The 23,028-nt window shown below is 41.5% G+C and overlaps 1 protein-coding gene across 3 annotated transcripts; it reads right to left on the reverse strand.

Annotated features, from left to right (window-relative positions):
• Positions 1 to 2,217: 2,217 nt before the first annotated feature.
• pitx3 (paired-like homeodomain 3) lies at positions 2,218 to 21,203 on the reverse strand. 3 transcript variants are annotated; one of them, XM_005950714.1, is made up of 5 exons: positions 21,088 to 21,203; positions 20,430 to 20,629; positions 14,338 to 14,455; positions 9,863 to 10,068; positions 2,218 to 3,630 (listed from the first exon to the last, which is right to left on the reverse strand). In XM_005950714.1, the coding sequence occupies exons 3-5, from the start codon at positions 14,444 to 14,446 to the stop codon at positions 3,058 to 3,060; spliced, it is 888 nt and encodes a 295-aa protein (XP_005950776.1). In that variant the 5' UTR covers positions 14,447 to 14,455; positions 20,430 to 20,629; positions 21,088 to 21,203; the 3' UTR covers positions 2,218 to 3,057.
• Between the last annotated feature and the right edge of the window lie 1,825 nt (positions 21,204 to 23,028).

Here is a 23,028-nt window from a genome sequence, read left to right on the forward strand (position 1 = left end):
AAAGCAAAACTAGAGAACGGCTGAATCTTCTCTGTTTCTAGCGTTAACTCCTCCCTGTTAGTTTGCTCTTCTCCCCTACTCTCTGAGGTAATTGTTAGAACTTCCTTCATTCTGTATTTTTTCCAGACCACGCTCTGTGCCCTCTCCTCTCTTTCTGTGGGTCTGAGGAAACATCAGGGACCTATAAACCCTCCGGTGGAGTATTGATTCTTTATTGTGGTGTGGCTGTGAGGAGCACATACTGTGACCGTTTCTCTTCACTCCACAAAACAGGTCTGTGAGGAGGCCACCAGGAGACTCGCTGCAGCTGGATCAGCAGGTTAATTTGAGCGCTCCTTGCTGCTTGTTGTACAATCTGACAGTGCTGCTTTGTCTCTGAGGGTGTTTTTAATACTGCAGCACATGTTTGTGTGTGCACAACACCCTTAATCTACAGCTTAACATTTAGGGTGATATAGTCATTACTGTTCTTTAGATGTGGGTGATTTGGCCTGCTTTTAAATATTCATAATTCTGGTGAATAGAAGTTTATATAGAAGCTTATGCAAATGTGAATCTTCAGCTGTGTGAAGAATATTACTGGATTATTAATCATTACAACAAATCTTAAAAAACACTCACACAACAATCAGTATCTGATGAAAGGTCCTGTGATCAGGATCTCCACTGGAGAATGTCTGTTTGATTTTATTATTATAGGATTTAATATTTCATTTTAAAAACAAGCATCTCATTCAGCCTGAGAAGTAAAATAATTCTATTGATTTTGCAGGGCTGTAATGTAATTATGGACATACAGGCCTTAATGAGTTAATTACACCCTCAGCCAAAAGGACAGCTGAGAGTCATTGTTTTTGTTTGTGTGATGTTAATCCACCTGCAAGTGTTCACAATATGTGAAATTAGATTTCAAAATATAATATTTTTAATTCTAATTATTGTTATTTTTTCATTTTAAATTTACTGTTTTTCAACAAAACTGAAATTTTTTTTATTTTGTTTATTTAATTAAGATGCAAAAATGGCACATATTTATTTGTATTCCTGAAAAGAAATGAAAAATGTGAGTCGTTGAATATTAAGCTTGATTGATTTCTGGCTTCTCAGAGAACTCCAATGTGGCGGGTGTGAAACCAGTTATTTACGTCTTTGACAGATTTCTAAAATATTTTCCTTTTTGTGTTCTTACAGCTGGTCTAATAAATGACATTTGTAATGAAATAGATCTAATTAATACATAGATATGTTTATAATTATAATACATAGAAATAAATCAATAGAGAAACAAAGAACACGTGCATTAAGTTCAGCCATTGGTAATTCAATAAGTGTTTAAATATGGATAAGAAGAAATATTTGCCCCTCTAACATCTTGTTTTCCAGCCCCACCCTGGTCTCTGAGGCCTGATTTAGCTTAACCGTGAGCTGGTAACAAGCTTCAAACATCCACGATGCTTCACAGTAAATCTTCTTCTCCATTGTTCCAAAGCACGCTCATCTGGTAAGTCTTCTGAGTAAAAACTGTCTTAAAAGTGATGGAGAGAAAAGCACTGAAAAGGTAAAAGGCTCCTACTGTAAACGTGTGGCATTTGATTGTTGCTTTTTGTTTATGGCTTCTGACTTTGTGTCACAAAAACATGCTGAAAATTGTGTTAGAAGATCTAAACATATTCATAGAGATTTTTCTTTAAACTCTGTATTTGCCTCACGGTCCATAATCAAAGGAATATTAAGATTTTTGTTTAATTTTTATATAAAATGATTTTTTTAAGTGTCTTCATTTTCTTCATACTCTCCATATTAATTCTGGGAGTTTCACAGTGCTTCAGTGTTAAAACCCACTCGAGATAAAGTCACCCTGTCGTTTAAAGCTGAATGAGTCCGATAAAGGGAACAGCAGTGGAAATGTTGATGCAAACTCCTTGTTTCTGACTTTGCTGGGACACCCTGCTCCTCAAAGCCTTTATATAATACTGGCAGCGTCTCTGTGAATTCTCTCAGCGTTACTGGATCTCCTGTGGGCACCACTCACACTGTAGGTCAAACATATCAGTGAGCACTATTTCCCATCGAACTCTCTTCCAGCCTGCTACTTGCTGCTGAGGTGAGTCTGTTTCCATCACATCATGCACATTGCTTTGAGAACAGCATGTTTTAGTTCGTGTCACGTCTTTGAAATGAGAGAAACGGAGTGATAGATGCTCTCCACGGTTCATAGAATCGGATCCTTTAATTGGTTCATGAATGAGACAAAGCAGGCTACACCAGGAAGAAAGCTCGCTTGTTTTTTGTTTGGTTTTTTGTTATAACAACTGCACTCTTACATACATGTTTACAGTCATGGACTTTCTTTGTATAACACCACACAAATCTATATACTCAATGGCTTTTTATATTTACTTGAAACTTCTTGCTCATTCTGGTGCATGTGTGTGTGTTTGTTTGTTTAAATTCGAGGTTGTGCTCGTATTTCAGGACTAACCTGTCACCTCTCCAAGCCGACCTTTGACCTATGATCCTTCAACGGTCGAGGAATTCACAATAAAGTTCTTAAAGAATGTGCTCATAGAACATCAAACTAGGCCTTTGTATTTGTAGAACATGCTCCTGTCATCCGTACTACATTTGATGTATTTTTCACATACAAAACAAACAGAAAAATTCAACTATATACATCTTCCAGTTGTCGTTGCAGCGAAGACTGCAGCTCAAAGGGTTTTGTGGGCCAGCAGCAGTCCAGTTGCAGCATCTTTGTTTTCTTTAGCCTTGGTTTCTACATTTATTCTAATCATGCAGTTCAAAAGAAGGCAAAAATGAAAAGGAACAATAATATTTAAAAATCATTTGAAGCAGTTGGTCAGTTCAGCGACAAAGCGCAGTGGTCCATCTGAACATGTCTATTTGTTGTGTCAGTTGTGGAGATAACTCTTATTGTGTACCATGAACACACAAGCTGGCAGTCTGCTGTGCATCGGCCACATTACAGATGGAACTAAGGAGATGTGAAGTGGGGTAGCAGTGAGTTTACAGCTGGTTGACTGAGTCAGAGTTTCTAGTTCATACTGGCCGGTCCACAGCATATTGACAGGGGCTCAAGTTGGACACGGGGTTCTGCACTGCTGGATAGGCGAAATTGGTGTGCTGCTTGGCCTTGAGCCGCAGGCTGGCCAGACTGGAGTTACAGGTGTCTCTGTACATGTAGGGACTGGCTGTGGTGGCGTAGGGGCAGGTGGCTGCGGTCACTGCTACCGAGTTGAGTGCTGAGGGACTGTTGAGGTTGTTGAGATTGCCCAGGTTGTTGAGGCTCGTAGCAGGAACTCCAGCTACTGCTGTGGGCACCATGCTAGAGGCCATGTTCATGGAGGGGATGGTGCTTGGTGGGGAGAACATGGGCTGGGATGACAGGGGGCTTACATTCATTGAGTTAAAGAATGGGAAGCTCTTGGCAGAGAGTGGGCTGCTTGCTGCTAGGCTCTTGGTAGCCCAGTTGTTGTAGGAATAACCCGTGTACATGTCATCATAGGGCTGCATGAGTCCATTGAATTGGGCACCGAAGCCATTTTTGCATAACTCTGCCTGCTGGTTCCTCTCGCGCTTTCTCCACTTGGCACGCCGGTTCTTGAACCATACCTAGGATGCACAAAAATAGCTAGTTATATGTTACAGTTCATACAGTGTGTGTATGAACAGGTCAGTGTGAGGCATAAGAACATTGTTTTGGCATCCAAAACGTTCTTTTTTCACAAACACAGCTGGACATGTTCTGAATTCTCTTTTTTGGCTTCACTTTCCTGGTTTAAATCCTTCAGTTACTCGTGAAAGCTGCAGCTCCACAGTCAGGTTGCACAGAAACCATCAGACAAACAAGCTCAGACAGTGAATTGTTACAGCTGCCTTCTTTTCAGAAGAAAACCTCACATTTTGTCTGTATTTGTTACATTTTTGGAACATCTATAAAAGCATACATATACATATATGTACTGTAACCCCAAAACACTGTTTTATTCTGTCGTCATTAATAAACCCAGACAATTCCATTAAACACAGGTATACATAACTCATCATAATTAGGACAATACACAATGCTCAGCATCTCCTAACTCACAGATATCAGTGTGTGGTCATTCTGGATGTTTGTACATCTGCCAGTTTGGAAGGGAACACTGTGGGAACACTGTGGGAACACTATGTGAACACTATGGGAACACTATGTGAACACTGTGGGAACACTATGTGAAAACTATGTGAACACTGTGGGAACACTATGGGAACACTGTGGGAACACTATGGAATTGGGAACACTATGTGAACACTGTGGGAACACTATGTGAGAACACTGTGGGAACACTATGGGAACACTGTTGGGAACACTATGGGAACACTTGTGGAACACTGTGGGAACACTGTGGAACACTATGGGAACACTGTGGGAACACTATGGGAACACTTGGGAACACTGTGGGAACACTGTGGAACTGGAACACTGTGGAACACTGTGGGAACACTATGGGAACACTGTGGGAACACTTGTGGAACATGGGAACACTGTGGGAACACTGGGAACCTAGGGAACACTGTGTGGAACACTATGGGAACACTATGGGAACACTGATGGTGAACACTGTGGGAACACTATGGTGAACACTGTGGGAACACTATGTGAACACTATGGGAACACTATGAACACTGTGGAACACTATGTGAACACTAGTGACAGGAACACTGGAAACTGGAACACTGTGGGAACACTATGGGAACACTGTGGGAACACTTGGGAACACTTGTGGAACACTGTGGGAACACTGTGGAACACTGATGGGAACACTATGGGAACACTATGGGAACACTATGGGAACACTGTGACACGTGAACACTATGTGAACACTATGTGGGAACACTGTGGGAACACTATGGGAACACTGATGGGAACACTGTGGGAACACTATGGGAACACTGTGGGAACACTGTGGGAACACTTGTGGGAACACTGTGGGAACACTGTGGGAACACTGTGGGAACACTATGGGAACACTGTGGGAACACTGTGGGAACACTGTGGGAACACTGTGGGAACACTATACCTGACAATTCTGCACTGGGCTCAGAATCGTAGTTTGTATAATCATACAAATATAAGTTCATATATATTTTATTTTGAGATTTTTCAAACATTGTTACAACTCCAGCATGTAAGCTTTCTCAGTGCTGCACAGCATGCTCATATTTCCATAACATATTTTGGTTTAAAGAACAGCATGAATGCTCTATCTCACTAAAAAGAATAGTTTCATAAATATCTGGTAATTTGTGTCATTATAAACGTGGTTATGGTGATTATGGCCCCAACAGTGCTCGCTGGTACCTTCAGTCCTTTCTTCTTTAACCAATGCCATCAGTATGTTTTGCAGCAGTGAGGCTGCAGAGGTCTTGAGATCATGAGATGTTCCTTGTGTGACACCTTTTATATGTGTTGTTGTATCACATTTACAAATATATTTACTTAGAAAACTGGTAATATTTTAATACTTATTATAGCTGCTATATAAAATTAAGACTAGCTCTAATTAAAAAACTTTTATTCTTTTTGTTTTTTATTGTTTTGTGGAAGTTACATGAAAGTTCATTTGCAATGACAGAGCCAACAGGTAATGTTGAGGGTAGAAAAGGTTAAACTGTAGAGAAACACACAGCATGAAATGCCACAGACAGGAAGATGTAATTTGTCTGAAAGTTGACGTCTAACAGTTTCACTCATAATTTTATTTCAATAACAAAGACAAAAGCGAAGGACCAAGAAAGTTAGAAACTGTCTCTTAACCATAACTCTCTGTCAAATACTCAGTAATATTGTGTGCGCACGAACCCACAGTCTCTGAAATACGTGATGATCACAGACAGTAAGTGTACTGTCAAACAGTCATATTAGGAAAGGCTTATTAAAACTCATAATTCACTTATTTGAATTGTGAAATCTCAATGAAAGAAATGTCAGGGAAGGGCAAGCGTCACATTGGTGCTTTTATGGCCCTATATTTGGAGGATATATATCGGATTAAAGCTTTAGTGGAAAATTCAAATCGAGGGTTTTTCGAAATGAGAGGAGTTCTTCTGTAGCTACATTTCTGGACAAACTTTGCAGAACAATGGTGTTTGACACACTCCACCATCCATATAAATACTTGGTGTAATATCTGATTCCCTCTGATTGACAAGTAAACGCTATTTCACATCCCCGTTTCTTTCATTAAGCAACACTAAACTGTGAGCTCGAGTTTCCTCGGCTGAACCGGAGAAAATTGTGCATATATTTCTGATATCGTGCACAGATGACTGTGACGCTCCACTCAGCCACTTCTCTGTCACACCTCCAAGCTATAGAAAATACCACTGCCAGATCAGTAATGTGCTTCAGTGCCCTAATTTTTTACTCTTTACAATTTTAGAAGTCATTTTTAAATTATTTTACATATATATAAATATATATTTTAATTCCCGTCTCGCCCCTGCGGGTGGTCTACCCTTAAAGCTCGGGGTGACAGAGCTTTTCAGCACAAAGACTTTGTTCAGCTGACTCTATGGACTCAAAGTCCTTACAAACATTTTTGTTTCTTTATTCTGTTTTGTTTGAATTTATTTTTTTCTGTATTTTTCCTTGTTTTGTTTTTTTATCTTATTAACTGTATTTCCTATGAGTTTATTGTCATTATTCCTGTCGTTTTCATTTGTGATGCACAGCGCTTTGTGACTACATGTCTGTGAAAAACACTTTATATTTGCTTCCTGGTGATCTGTTCAGAACCACATGTCTGTCATATTCACGTTTTCTGCTGCTTTAATCCTCCTGAACCTCTGTGTTGGTGCATGTTGTGTATCACCCGATCCTACAGTAACAGAGAAGTGTCAGGACAAGCTTGTGAGAGTCGTCTGCAATGCTGTTTGAAGGTTTCTGAGAGAGGTTTTTTTCACTTTTATGCGTCTTTTGCTGAAATAAATACACAAATCCAACGATCCCTCTGAAACCACAGTGAGACACATTTGATGAGATGGACTGGTTACCGTACTCCACTTTGTTACTTTTTGTCTGTGCCTGAAAAATAGTCATCACAGAAACTCTGACCCAGTTTCGTCTGTTGACACATCTACCAGTGCAGAGACTGGGCCCGTCTTTAGTGCGTCACCTGACTGACCCGAGCTGTCAGAAAGCCAAACCTACCAAACAATAATCAGGTTTCACAGCAACCCGCTCAACAACTGCCAGCTTTAGTTTACAGGTTTAGCAAACCCAGAGCACTCCTGACTGTTGGGAGCTGTTTATTCAATTTAGTCTCATCTTTAGAGTAAGAGACCAAACGTGCTGACCTCTGAGACCTCGACTCTATTAAGCCACACAAGCAGGTTAAAAGCTTCATTTATCTGTTAGGTTTTAACTCTCCTTAGACCAGGAATCAACAACGTTTGCAATAGATTTAAGGCGAGTACTGGCATGTAGCACTTTACATCATCATTACATCTAATACTTTGGATGTCTTTACAAAATGTGCTGCCATCCACCAACATTCACTGAGTTGTACAAACGTTTCTCATCCAGCATCATTATCAGCACTGATTTACCGCACGCCCCGACTAAAGTCCTACTTACCTGCCGCTGAATATGCCACCGACAGTCAATTTAAATCTCCTGCACTGAAACCAACCTTGGATTTGTCTGAGTCTCTGAACATTTGATTATAATTTTTAATTTAAGTCTGACACAAAGCCATGACAAGAACATGAAAGTGTAAGGCCGGCCACGCCCTGATGCGGAGTGTATTTAATGGGGTGTATTTCACATTTCAAATCCAAAAATATGAGTCTGCTAATCTGCTGATGTCAGCGTTCAGTTCAACATACAGTCAGTGTAGATCACGCTGATCCAAAATGAAATGAAAACCAATAATGCATCACGTAGATGTTCTTTATGATCAGTTCGCTCTTTACCCAAGAATCCGTCTTATCAACAGTGGGGTGATCTGTGCCACGCCCTGTTTCTACGAAACCATAGAGGAAGTGGGTCATGTGACCGCACATTTTTAAAGAGTCAACCATTTTCCTCATCCTGCAGAGAGGAGAGCCTCATTGCACAAGAATGAAGCACATAGAATTTCAAAAACTTACTTTGAAAGGCAACAAAATCAAACTTTTGTTTTGTGTGAACATTTACAGATGAAATGTTTTAGCGCTCTGTAAGCTGCCCTATGAGTAACTCAAACAAGTCCAGACTCTTTTTTTCTTTCCGGGCTCCTTAGACTGTGATGACTGAGAACCTTCACAGACATATTTAAACTAACTGTGATTGCTACGGTGAACTTTGCACACAAAACCAGATCCTACAACTACACTGGATGGTTACCGCACACCGGGGGCAGGTTGTGCCACAAAACCACTTTGTTTCGGATCCACAGTGATTGTTCCCACACGCACAACATCCTGAAATACATGTTTTAGTTGGAAACATGACTGTCATTGCCTCGCTTTAAAGTCACTTTAAGTAAAAACTGGCACAGCACAGCCAGCTTTGATGTTTAACAATAGCTCCCTGACAAATCACACGAATCACACTGACAGTTGAAATCTTTGGAACATGGAGGAATCTGCTTCAACGGTCCACATCGAGAGTTTTTAGATTCCACCGATGGACGTTAGGAACGACACGATGTGCGCTCTATTGTCCTTTCCAAATATCAGCCGAGCGTGCATGCTATGTGACCTTTCCTACAGCCAACATTAATTTGATCCATTACTTGTCAGGCAGGCCAGCGATTGTATTGTCATCCATCACAATGTGTGTCCTCCTGCTTCATATAGCTACAATGACCAAACCAGTGGGTGTGGCCACGTCCTAACATTTAGGTTTATTGTCCAAACTCACGCTTTGGTGAAGGGAACAAAATGTTTTACCCAGCTAATTACATGGAGTCACATCCATGGGGGCAGATTTGTTAATGACATATTTCAACATTGAATAGCACGGTGCACACAGAAGACTGACGTATCCCGTTCTTGAGTTGTGCTAAAATCATGAATTCTGCCCCAGCTTTACAGATGAACATAAATTTTAAAGATTACAATCAGTAAAGTGTTTTCCTGAGCAGATGAAGATCCAACAGGATTAAACCCCCCAGATTGCAAAGACACTTTTCTGCCTTTGAATTTTTGGAGGTGCACAAAGTGAGGGAGATATTTCTGATGTGGTCCTTTCAGCTCGTGCTGTGTGCACACAAACCTTCCCACCTGCAGCCAATCAGAAGAAAGTTGGTTCAAACTCTGAAGAGCCAACAAAGCTAAAAAGGCTCGTTTCACTTGATGAAATTAGAATAAGAATAATTCCACCCTGAAGTAAAAGCAGAGTAATATATCAGAGTCCATTTGTCACTATTGTTTATGAACAGTAGCCCATCACAGAGTCATCTGTGGGACTGGCTCATAGACTTGCTGGACAACAACATGTTGTGAGGAGACGTCTGCATCTTATTTGCCTGAGCTCTGCACTCTGCCTTCTCCTGTGCAGGCTGACGCCATTCAAATTAAGGAGATCATGATTTTCCACGCAGTGCTGCAGTCACTGTGAACGCACACTTAGAAGTAGCAGGTTTAACTTTGCCAAGCTTGACAATGGCACTAAAGTTGTGGTTTGCAGACGTCACAGTTAATAAGTTTGCACACTTGGGGGACACAGTCAAAGGCCACCAAACGTTAATGCAGGGAAATGCTTGCAAACATGTTGTGCAGCCTTGTAGCCTTTTTACTAAACATGTCACCTATACTGGAACAAAATACAGTCAGGGCTTCCCTGTCCCCACCATGACAGCACTCATGTACCCACCCTGACCCGAGCCTCGGTGAGGTTGGTCCATACTGCAATCTCCTCTCTGGTGCTCATGTCAGGGTAGCGGTTCCTCTGAAAGGTGGCCTCCAGTTCCTGCAGCTGCTGGCTAGTGAAGTGTGTTCTCTGCCGCCGCTGCTTCTTCTTCAGAGAGCCATCCTCGGCGCTGGACTCGTCCAGCTGGTTCTGCTGGGATTTCTCTGTGTCTACAGACACACAGGGTATAACACATTGCATGAGACACAAGGAGGAAGTGACAGCAACGACTCTATAGACTATCAAACGGCTGGTCGTGAAGGTTCATACATGACTGTACAGTAATGATTAGAATTAAACATACCAGTTTTTTAAAAGGAAGAAACATGCATATAACTGTATGTTGCCGTGGCTGACGATGCAAATCAGATCACAGTCATAACTGTACTCTACTCAAGACCACATGAAAGCAGCTGTGGACACAGTGACTCAGATTTCTGTCATATGTTTTCTGTAAGTAATAAAGGCCAATAAAACTGATCAGCATTAATCAACAAATCCATAAGAAGTCATTTAACACCAACTACACCTGCTGTACATCACTGTAATCAGCACCACACCTACAAGGAGGAACTCGTTTCTCAAATAACAGAAATGTGTAAATATGTATAAAACATTTATTGACTGTAACCTTTAAGTAAAATACATGAAAACAAGAGTGTTTGCTGGTTTCTCAGTTCATTCAGCATCTATGCTTTTCTGACTCGTACTCAGGAAGTTAACAAATGTTTTTCATTTTATACCCACAGTCATCTCATTTATAACTGGTAAATGGTGGTCACATGGTACCTTTCAAGTAAAGGTCATCCAGTCATACATACGGTCATGTCCCTCCTACATCCATGTCTAAGTACTCCCTAATACTCAAACACTGAGTGAGAGGCTACAGGAGGAGTCAGGCTTCAAGCACCCATCTGACTGGACCCATTTAACCATTATACCAGTGCAAACAGATCCAGTTTTGTTATGCAGTAAAGTTAACATGTGCAAATTAACGTGCAAATTTTAAATTTGTATAAATTATGAAACAAAGTGGTTTTATGTAGATAAATCTGAAGTGTTTTCACTTTAAGTAATGTCACAAAACTAACACACAAGCTAACGTCCGAGTAACACAGAAACAGACTTTAACATCAGTGATATTTGTTATAGTCATATTGTGTGTTAAATAGTTGGCAGAAGCAGTGTTAATGTTTTTATTTGTTGTTGTTTTCTTTTTTGCGATATTTACAAACTGCTCTTCCTGTTGTATAAAATGCCCTGGATCATAAAAATAAAGTGTTTCTCTGGAAGTGTGCGTGAACATAAGGAGTGCCGCGGCCCGGCTCTGTTCGGACTTGTATTCCTGACATTCAGAGTCAGTTCCACGTTGTGATTACAGAGGCCATCCCTGCCTGTGCTTCTGTTATCATTCTTCCTGTGTTCCACGTCTTACTTTGTGTTTGGTTAAGTGCTCTCGGGGTTCCCTTGCTCCTGTGTCACTTCTCTTGTATTTAGTCTGTTCACGTGTATCCGTCTCCAGAAGTCTGCTTGTTTACCTTTTTGTCCATGCCGAGCTCGTGCGTTTCCTGTTTTATTTTGATAGTCCCTGGTTCTGTGTGTGTCACACTGGGCTTTGGCTTTCTTGGCTCATTAGTGGATTGTGTCCCGCAGGTGTTTTCTCTCCGCCCTTACCTTTCCTTTGTTCCTTGTCGTGTCCTTACACCCAGGCTGTGCTGTGTGTGCTTCTGTTCTTACTGTTCCCAGTTCGGTTTATGCCTGAGTTTTGGGTTTCCTGCATCCTAAAGCTTCAGCAGTACAGCTGCTGTTTCAGGGTTGCTGCTGGGTTGTCGCACAGCAACCATGCATCACTTCCATGACCATCTCTGCATTTGAACTTGTGTATTTTTGATGCGCCTCCAGCATCCATCATTAAGAAAAGGTTGAGAGTGAAAAACCACAGGAAATGTACTTTATTATTTTATAAACATGTCCTACTTGTTTGAATATAGACACCAGAAAAACTGAACGCTCAGGTTCTTTTCTGGGAAATCATCCGAATGCCGTAGGACAGTGATTTCCCAAAATGGGAATTTTGCTGGCTTTGGAGAGAGCTAGAGACACTGGAAACATGCTGCCGTCGTGAAGCGCCACATTTTTCTGACACCTTTCAAGCTGGATGGCTCCGGCACTATCCAGACCAGCTGAAACTGACTGGATAATAATGTGAGAGAATCATCAGATGGTATCGCTCTGTCCCAGAACGTAACATCGTGTTGCCTGCAGGGAATGCCTGCAAACAGTGCATTATGGTCAGAGATGTGCAAGAGAACAGAGTGATTGCATTTCGCCCCCAGTGCAGTGTTTAAGGGACTGCATGTTATGTCTGCCAGGCCTCCTCTCTGACAGATCTGACTCCTGCAATTTGAGGACCTCACAGAAAGAAGTGAAATTAGTTGGCCAGTTAATCCTGTGGATCAGGCTTTTGTGACGAGGGCAGGTTGGGCTCTGTTTGGTGAGGGCTTAGCTCTCTGGGAGCAGTTCAAAATGATCAGCAGGGTTTAAAAGCAGGCTCCAAGGGACCACCGACCAAATGAATAAGCTGAAGCTGCTATCTGGCAGTAAACTGACACTGGGTAAGCTGTCACTTAAGGCCAGAATCTATAACACAATACGGACGAAAGGGCAGCGACTTTTAGAGTAATGCAGCGACGGACAATAGGAGCAATCGGACTGATAATGTGCCGACATGACAATGTCCTTCCAGGTCAGCCTCTCTGAGATTTTAATACGGAAAACAACTTCAAGAAGCTTTTAACCAAATTACTTTTCAACAGCTGGAAAAAAACAAAGAGCAAGATGCATTCACAGAAAGAAGAAAAAGACATGAGCTGCTAAACGTAGACGAGTCCAGATCCCAGCTTTCAGAAGCCAGTCAGGTTTTACAGGAGTGGAGCCTTTTATCCAGAGAGAAAGCGTCCAGTAGCACCGCACACTCGTTCAGTTACGCCTGCAGCATAGGCGTCAGCTCGGTGTGGTGAGGTGTGGCAACCTATTCTCCAGAATAACAGAGCTTAAGGTTGTATGTTTTGTTCATGATCACGTGAACATTAAACTGAAAGTAACACACACACACACATATATAAAATAGCCTGTGTTTCACGTGTGTGTGTGTGTGTGTGTGTGTGTGTGTGTGTGTGTGTGTGTGTGTGGTAAATGGAAGTTATGACATGTTTTATTGCAAAAGACAATTTCTTTAAACCAGACTTTAATGTTATTATTATTATAATTATTCTTTTTTTTTATTAGTCTTTTATTTATCCAGGTAAAAAATCTCATTGAGATTAAAATCTCATTTCCATGAGTGACCTGGCATCAACGTATTCATTGTTTATAAAGTAGAGTTATTTTGGGTTTTGATTGCGGAGTAAAGGCTTGTAATTCATAAATTGTGTGATTTAGATTTTGAACTTTAAACACTGAGTTTTACCTTCAAACTAAAAGCTTTCTTTGATTTATTATTATTATAATAAGCAGTTTTAACTGGATGAGAAATGTGACAGAAGCAGGAGAACAAAAGGCGACAGCAGGTGCTGCGGAGGGAGCGCCGCATTTCTCTTTAGAATAGCGCGTGTTTGACAGTTTGTTAGTGCCACAGATCTCGTGGCGGAGTGGAGCCATTAGATTGGGTTACACACACATAAACACACAGCCTCACGGCACTGACACGGACTGGCAGACGGGTGTCTGGGTTCAGATCAGACCTTAGAGAGCGGAGACGATGATTCTTATGTACGACCAGTCACGTCACGCAAGTCTGTGAAACGTATAAAAATTTCAGTGGGTTAATTTTTTTTATAGCGAAGATGAGTGGCAGCTTCTCTGTAAGAACGGAACTGAAGCCGCCGCCTCTCGGTGTCCGTCCGTCTCACGGTCACGTAGAAATTGGCGGAAGAGTTGACGGGAAGCTGTTCTTCGTCGCTTTGGTGATTAAACACAGAAATGTGGCGACGGCCGCAACTTTTCCAGTTTTCTCGCTTGTAAAGAGCGCGCGATCCTGGCGCCGGTCCGGTGCGCGTCCACGGCGAGAATTACGTTTGATTGTTCGGCGGTTCATTTTCATATTCAAAGTCGGATTGAGCGACGTTTGATTAGAGCTTATCATCGGCCTGAGTTTGGGCCTAGAGAGTCTGCGCCGACACAAATCACCCGCAAATGAAAAAGGCTCAGAATGTAATTCCACTCGCAGCGCAACACTCCGAGCCTTTCTTCACTTCTGTAATGACGTTACACTCGAGGTCAGCAGACACAACAGCCCGCAGAAAAAGCAGAAAACCACCAGTTTCTTTTCCAGTCATCTTCACGGAAATATCATCTCGCTGTTAGAGTAAACTAATAAACCATTTAGTCGTACATTTGTGCAGTGCATCAGTCATGTGACAGACAGAGATCAGACTGACCGCTCTGGTCCAGGCCTTTACATCCCGGGTCATGCTGCGGGGTCCCGGAGTCTGAGAGCGACAGCGCCGGGCTGCGGGGATCACCGTCCGTCAGAAGGTTAAAATCCATAACCAGGCTCTGCACACAGACACACACGGAGCGAAAGACACGGTCAGAACACTTTTCACCACCTGCAGTCAGCATAAAGAAAGAAACAGCGGCCTAAAGGTCAGCGACCACAATTATCATCTGATAAATCTACAATTCTACCAACAGAAAGACGATTTTACGTTTTTAAATATTTTATTTCCAAGAACATTTTCATCATTTTGTAATATTGTTACTTTGTTTGCAGTGTTGATTTCAGATGATTATCCTTCTTTAATATTGTCTTACTGCAGGAACAGTCGTGACTCCGTTCAAACATTTATCCATGTTTTCTCCAGTTTTATATTTATGACTCATTTCCAGCTGCCATAATCCATACAGAGCTGATAAAATACTGATGTTACCAACTGTAGACTCATGTGTTGTGCACAACTCCTTTCTTTAATGTAAAAAGGAAGGGACTGAGTTTTCATAATCGTGAAAAATTCAAAAATATTATCAAATACTCTGACTTGAAGTGCATCAAATCAAACACACAGTGTGGTTCATCATGTGCATACAATCATCTTTGCATCTGAGGATCACCTGACATCTTTGTATCACCCTCTGAATCACAGTGTTTCATGTGGGTCTGTGTGTATTTGTTGTACTTGTCGATACATGCTCTCTTCTCTCTCCAAGCTTTCCTTTCACACTCGGTTGTGGTTATGATTATGATCCCCTGTATAGAAGGCTGACACAAGCAGCTATAAGTAGACCTGCCTTGAATTGGCTCTATTTTGGGACACACAGGGAGCGCTATAGAGGTCTGGCTGTAAAACACACTATGACATTTCCAAGACAAACTTAAGACAGTGAGGTCAAAGTGTCGGTCACTGTTTTATTAATCTGAAAGCAGCTGATTTTGAAAATGCAGTTATAGAAAACGATGGGATGATTTGTGGCTTTGAGGTGAAAATAGGATTTGGTTTAATCACAAAATGCTGGTTCAGAAATGAAGCCAGTAGAAACGGTCCTGAAGCGAGCGGATCAGTGCAGGCTCATCGATGTTACTGTCAGCTGCAAAGTGCTGGACTCAATCAAATCAAAGAAAAGGGAATCAAAGGGATAAAGACCCACCCTAAACTCAGCACGGTGCCAATGTTTACTCGTCTTTTTGATTGACTTTGCATTTTCCACGTTCGGTTAGTGAGTGAAAATTCAGAGCAGGTCTTGAGGCTACTGTCAGCGAATCCATGTCAGAGGTTTAAAAAGATGATACGGCTGCTCCCCGTTTGATGTTGCCAGTGTCTGTGTGTAGTTAACGTTGTGGTTACAAGCTTTATACTTAGAAGCAGCACATTTAGATTTCCAGGCGAACGGGTATTTGTGACCCCCACCTCTCCTCAGCCCCTCCATCACGAATGTGTTTCCCTGTCCTCTGTTTGCCACTATGCCAGGCCTGACATTCTGCTAGAGTTAAATCAGAGGGCTCGGACTGCGGTGTTGCATCAAAGACCATCCTACTGCTAACCTGGATTAAACACTATCCCCTGTTTTATGGTAGGAATTCATTAAAAGCAATGGCCTGAAAAGAAGTTTGAGAAAAGGGCTCAAAGTTGTTCTGACCTTTTTGTCAAAATGAAATGGTTATCCTGACCGGACTGGTCTCTTCCAGGAGGACCGTGCCTCCATCCATATGATGTGATGGCTCACTTAATGCTTGATGATCTGAATCACGTGTTATGGTCATTACAGTCGCTCCATCTGGAGACAGTTAAACACCTACAGGACATTTTAGACCAGCGTGGCAGACATTACGCTCTACTATCAAACACTAAACAAGCAAGATGAAGTTCCAGCTCCCAGGAGAGCTTCATCTTTACAATAAAGAGCACTGAAGAAATCTGGGTGTGTGTGGTGGCTCAACATGTAGCAATGGTTTTCTTTTAATTTGTCACTCATCTATACTCTACTCTTGAAATATGGGAGGGAGAACCAGTGACCACATGGAGTTTTTCTTGTTTTGTCTTTATTCTATTGTTCTAATCCGTTTCTCTTGGCAGAAATGCCCTAAAGAGTCTATGCAAATATTTGTAGCTCCATGCAAAACACACCTAAAGACTCCTACAGAGAGGACATAAAGTCCTAATATTTAGAGGTCAGCTTAATAAGACAAAATCAAGTAAGAATACTAAATGTAATCCCAGAAAGAACCACACAACCCCAAACTCAGCCTGACAAATGCAAATGTCCTCCACTAACGTTCACAGAACAAATGCTGTTTGGCACAACAACACACAAAAACATACAACTGCATTTTCTTCCTGCTCCGTCTTCACATCGTGTCAGCGGGTGTGATGCTGCGCTGAGGCCAACCTACATGTTGTGATGAAAGGTTTAGCACCGTGCGACATGTGCCACATCTGAATCAACGTTTTCTTTCACTTCTGTTTCTCAGCCTTTAAAAAGCACGTTCGTGTGATCACCACCAACATTTGCTACACTTCAGAGAAAAAAGGCTTGAGTCTCTTTTTTTATTGAGCATCCGTGACAATGGTGACAACATTTCACAACAGACGGGAAAATGAGCACTGCGTGGAAGCTACTGCTGGATCCCGGGGGTGGGGGGCGAGACCTCAGTGCTTTGGATTAATGACTCTGACATGGACGGTGGGTTAAAAAGATCAGTTACTGTTTTATTTTCCAATTTTTCTTTTACGGGATGACTTAACAACGACAAACACACACTTTTACATCCAAGGCCCATCTATAGGCTTCACTGTAAAAGTCAAACAAAAGCAGCAGATCACAAACGGCCAGCAAAAACTGCAACAAGATATGAATTCAGGCAATCAGCTTATATGATAATGAACTCTTTTCATTTGAAAAGCAGACCATCAATGGATGTTTACCTTTGCGCTGGATTGTTGTTGAGCCACTTCTCTGTTTTAAAGCTAACAGCCCTCCACAGACGCCACTTAAACGGCGATGAACTCGACAGAGCAACAGCCGCCCAGGTTTAGTATCAGCAAGGTCCGGTATTTTGGCCAGAAATGACAGTGAGCTAGTTTGGGGCACTATATCTGCCGTGGCAGTGATGGATGGACGCGGGGCCTGCTGTCAATGTGGTGCTGAGAGGCCCGAGAGGCCGGCTGGCTCGGCAGTGAGGGCGAGTGCGGGTGATGCAAGCCAGTCATTTTGTCCAAAACAACGTGCCACAACCCCACCCACCAGCACACACACACACACACTTTCTCATGAAGGGCTCGATTATATTTGTAAAATCAAAAGCCCTCATCCTCCCTCCCTGCTCAGTATGTCCAACAAACTATCACCGAGCTAACGAGCAGGCCGGGCCTCAGCAGCTGACAGTGTGACTAATCACTGACCGCACAGCCTCCCGTGACCGAACCACTGAGCTGAGCAGACTTTTTCACGGATCTTACCTCTGCTTTCTAACACGGACCGCGGCTCTTTCCTGGAGCACACTCGAACCTCTACCTCAGCTTTGAAACAAAGCCTAAAACACGGGTAATCTGGAGGAGGCGGGCGGGGGTCCTGCTAGGAAGTAAACGCAAATCAACAGTTTGCATGAGCAGAAGCGCTTTGCATGAGTAGCAGCCTGGTGACATCGAGCTCAAAGCATATATCTGCTGACGATAATACAATAAATACTTGTGAAAAAGTGGAATCCTCTCATTTCTGCAGTTCTGGCGGTCCATCTGGCAGTGCGCGCGGCGGCGTGCTTGCATTTCCACGGACAGCAGGCATTAGCCCGGGAATTATTCATAAACGCGTTGAGAATTAATTCCTGGGATTAAGAGTTGATTAAGATGTGTGTCACTTTGCTGTCTGAGAACTTATTAAGGGCCTCCTCCTCCTAAGAGGCGGCAGATGGAATTTCGGTCCAATGTTTGTAGATGTTAATTTCTGCCCTCCTATAACAGCCATTTGCATATGATTGAGGGAGCGAGGCCGATGAAGTCCTGCAGCAGAATCACGGAGGAATAATTGGTTGGGCGAGCCAATAGAAGCTCTCGACAGTGATCAGTACAGAGCGTTTCCACATCAAGAATTTATTAGGCCCGATAAAAAATGCATTTCACCCATTCAGCTCAGTCTGCGAAGCAACTTTAGTTAACAGAAATTCAGACCTGCAGGGGAATACTAAACACTCGCGATTTTATTCACAGACGGCCGGGTTAAGTCCCGCGCGTGAATCTGGGTCCATTTATAACTAAAGGTTGTGTTTGAAAGTCAGTCTGCAGGGATGGAAGAGCACAGTTTGATTTGCGATCTGCTTCTTATTATTAGATGGAGCACAAATGACAGTCAACTCCAAGTCTGTGTTATTATTATTATTGTTATTGTTGTTGTTGTTGTTGTTGTTATTAGTATTATTGTTATTATTATTATTATTGTTATTATTATTAGTAGTAGTATTAGTATTAGTATTATTGTTGTTGTTGTTATTATTATTACTTCGACAGATCACAAAAGTAGGCTAATGTAAACATGTTGATAAGTCATTGTGCTGGAACCTTGGCCTCTCAGCGGAGCACCTCGGCCCTCGGCTGGGTGTAAAATATTTCCATTGTGCCCTGAGGCCAAACGTGAACTTCGATTAAACAAATTCATGTAAGTATTTTCATATGTCCGGATCTGAAAACATATGCAAAAAAGGCTATAAAGTACAGGCCTGCAGGGGCAACGCTAAGATGGTCATTTATAAATTTAAAAAAGAACAATCTCTTTGATTTTCATGTTTATAATGATAACAACAACAATAATAATAATAATAACAATAAAAATAATAATCTGAGCAGCGCGAGCTTCTGAGTTTATAGTGATCGAACATTTTGATCTGTTTATTTTGTAGTGACAGTTTCACGCTCTTTCCCTTTTTTGTTATTTTAAAGGAATGAAACAAAAATATTTTGTGGAATAATAATAATAATAATAATAATAATAATAATAATAATAATAATAATAATATAAACAGCGCGAGTTTATAGTGATCGAACATTTTGATCTGTTTATTCTGTAGTGACAGTTTCACGCTCTTTCCCTTTTTTGTTATTTTAAAGGAATGAAACAAAATTATTTTGTGGAACAATAATAATAATAATAATAATAATAATAATAATAATAATAATAATAATAATAATAATAATAATAATAATAATAGCATTATTATTATTGTTGTTGTTGCTGCTGTTGTTTCCTTGAAGATTCCCTTCAGTGTGATTATACAGAGTGAAGCTTGTGAGTATCCGCGCGCGTGTATGTCCGCGCAGTTCAGTGTTTCTGTCCGCGGGTTCGTGGGGTTTCCTCGGGCCTCTGCAGTCTCCCATCAGTTTTCCTCACATTCACAAATATTTTTCACATTTTCAAATATTGTCACGTCATCGTTTGAACACGTTTCGAGATGATCATCTTTCTGGTTATTACAAAAATAGAGGTAAAAGAAAAACAGGCCTCGAACACCTACCCACGGAGAAGCGCTGCAGCAAACAGCACCGCTCTCTTGTACCAAGTGCGAATTGTCGGATTTACTCGAAGCACGTCACGCCGGCCGTGTATAAAGTTAACATTCCAGTTTTTATCTGTTGTACAGTGTCCTTGGGTGCTTTGAAAGGCGCTATTTAAATAAAATGTATTATTATTATTATTATTATTATTACCGTGATTTAACTGAAGCATCAAACGGTCGCTTTTCATCAGCACAGTGATCTGCTCGTGAGGAACGCAGACGGGCTTTTATTTGCGTTCCAAGCGCTATTCACGGTTTATTCTTCTGACTCTGTCCAAGAACAAACAACGTGTGTATTTTGGAAAAGTGCAAATCGTCCCACAGAAGAACGTTAACGAAGCCTCTCAATTTTTACTTTGGTCGTCTTGCGAACTTTAATGCACAGGAAAAAAAAAATCTACTTGGATTTCAAACACACCAAGAAAAGCTGAAAAATAAAAAGACAAAATTACTGAAGGGGAGCGGGGAAAGTTGGGCAGTTTCACTTACATGGAATCCCAGGATAGTTAAATTAATCCGTGGAAAGGGCAAAGAGCTCTGCTGCAGGCTGATGGCTGTCCTGGCGTCAGGTCTGCTGGTGACATGGACAAAAACTTCCCCGGGTGCGTCCAAACCTCAGAAGAATGTGTCTGCCGTCACTCTCTGTCTTCCTCCTCTTCTTCTATCCTCGGTACTGTCAGACATGAAGGCTGTGGACGAGTGAGACTTGATCCCACACAGAGTATAGGGAAGAGGCGGGAGGGGGGGTGCGGGGATGGGAGGGGTTGATCTGGTGCTAAGTATTGTGTGCGACAGGTCCACTGCAGAGAGGAGAGGCGAACCCCCCCCACACACACACACACTCAGACACACTGATGTGCAAACACACGCAAACACTGAACTCCCATTGGCTCTGTCTACAAACACCCTCCATCTCTTCCTGACTGCACAACTCTGGTTATTATTTACCTGCACATTGTTTGTAGGGAACAGCTGCACTTATAGCTTTAAAATTCAACCAGAAAAATGAACAATAGTTTAGTTTAAATTGAATTTAAACTAAACTAAACTCATTTTCAGTTTAGTTTACACTGAAGTTTCTTTGTGACCATTTCAGCCCGTTTGACACAGAAATACATAAATCTGTCACATAAGCTCGAATATTTACTTGAATAGAAAAGAAATGCATCTGTGCTTCCTGTGGAAGATTTCACTTCACCGGCACGTTTTAAAAGACGTCTTGTCCACGCTCGGAAGTATTTCTGAGCGTCTCTGACAGCAGCGCTCACGATGACAACACTCAAACGCAGCTCTACATGTGGCGTAATTTAACATACTTAACCACGTGTTCAGTGAACCTGGAATTCTGTGACTAATGCAGCTGATACCAATCAACGGATTCACTGGACTTTTAAAGAGGAAGCACCACTATAGAGAAATGATTTTCATAAACATCAACAACAACAAAAATCAACAATCTGTTATTAGCCCCCAGAATGGCCACTATCAAAACAACAAGAACAAACCTACTGCATATTCTGGTAGCTGAAATAATGGAATTTACCATCATGTACAAATACTGAAATTTTTCATGATTAAAATACAGAAAAAAATGTGTTTCCAGGAAGGCAAATTAAGTTTTAATGCAATTCTATCAACTTTAAACTCCATCAAGTCTTTTGTATTTTTGTTGATTATTTTAATATTAAATTAAATGTATTTGCATGTTTACATGGTTACACAAATTGAAATACAATTAATAGTTTAAAATGTGAAAAAAGTTGGATTTTATTTTATATTTATGTAATTTTATGATACCTGAACAGGTAAACCAGACAGTTAAAAGTCAGGAGAACAAAGATGTCTGCCACTAAACTATCCAAGGTGTGCGCTCAGTGGAGGGAACGATACGAGAGCAGTCCCAGCGAGGCTGGAGACGGAGCAATACTGGAAAGGCTTATGACGATAATAAGAATAAGAATCATTTTATTGGAAAAGTCTGACAGAGCTAATCTGCTATTTGTATGAGAATTAAAAAGCTCGATGGTTGGGGGTGATTCTCTGTATTTCTCTGTTTTCCAATAAAGAGACAAGAATCCTCCAGTACTGCTGTTTTTGTTTCATAAAGCTAAAGTGGCTGATCAGAGTTACTGGCTCTAACATCTTTGGTGTGCATCTTTCCACCACGTCTCCCAGCGTGTCCAGTCTGGTTCCAATTACAAAGCCAGCTTTCCTCACCAGTCTGCCTGCATCCGTGTTTCTAATGCCCCCCCCCCCAGCACACTGCATCATAGAAAAGCACACTTGCCACCGCAGACTGATAGAACATCTGTAGCATTTTACAGCAGATCTCAGCATATTCTTAGTTTTCTTAACAAAAAGAGGGGACTTTGCTACTTCCTGTAATAGTTTGTCTGTATAGAGGGACCAGTCTAGTTTGTTATTCAGGTGAAAACCTCGATATTTATATTTTGTTACAACCTCTATGTCTAAACCACAAACCTCTGAATCTACTATCATTTCCTTCATCTTAGAGGTGTTTAATATGAACCATTTTTGTAACTCCAGTCAATGAAGGCTTTTACAATGGACAGACTCGGTTTCATTTCTGATACATGCCACAGTGGCACGGTCGTCCAAGTATTTCTAGATGTGACAGGACTCAGAGTTGTATTTGAAGTATACAGTGTGAAAAGAAATGGAGCCGGGAAAGCCCCTGTGCTGCTCATTAGTGTCCCACCCAACCTGATAACTATGGGCTTTCTGTCAGGTAGTCGGTGATCCAGGAAACAGAGGAGGAATCTGCTCCCACCTCTGTGAGCTTGCTTTTGAGTATATTTATTTGGAGGTATTGAAAGTGCAAGAACATAATTCTCTCACGGTGAATTATGTAGGGCAACATCATTCAATTCAATTCAGTTCAATTCCATTTTATTTACACAGCGCCAAATCACAACAACAGGCACCTCAAGGTGCTTTATATTGTACAGTAGATCGTACAATAATACATACAGAGAAAAACCCAACAATCATATGACCCCCTATGAGCAAGCACTTTGGCGACAGTGGGAAGGAAAAACTCCCTTTTAACAGGAAGAAACCTCCAGCA

This window comes from Haplochromis burtoni, unplaced genomic scaffold (genome assembly GCF_018398535.1).
Source record: "Haplochromis burtoni strain Fernald_Lab_line unplaced genomic scaffold, NCSU_Asbu1 Contig_836, whole genome shotgun sequence".
NCBI classification, from domain to species: Eukaryota; Metazoa; Chordata; class Actinopteri; order Cichliformes; family Cichlidae; genus Haplochromis; species Haplochromis burtoni.

Excerpts from the sequence above, each read along its gene's own strand:
- pitx3 (XM_005950714.1), bottom strand. The coding sequence starts at position 14,446 with ATGGATTTTAACCTTCTGACGGACGGTGATCCCCGCAGCCCGGCGCTG. Across the intron at positions 10,069-14,337 it reads TAAAGGCCTGGACCAGAGCG|ACACAGAGAAATCCCAGCAG; the intron begins GTCAGTCTGATC and ends GTGTGTCTGTAG. Across the intron at positions 3,631-9,862 it reads TCACCGAGGCTCGGGTCAGG|GTATGGTTCAAGAACCGGCG; the intron begins GTGGGTACATGA and ends TGTGCATCCTAG.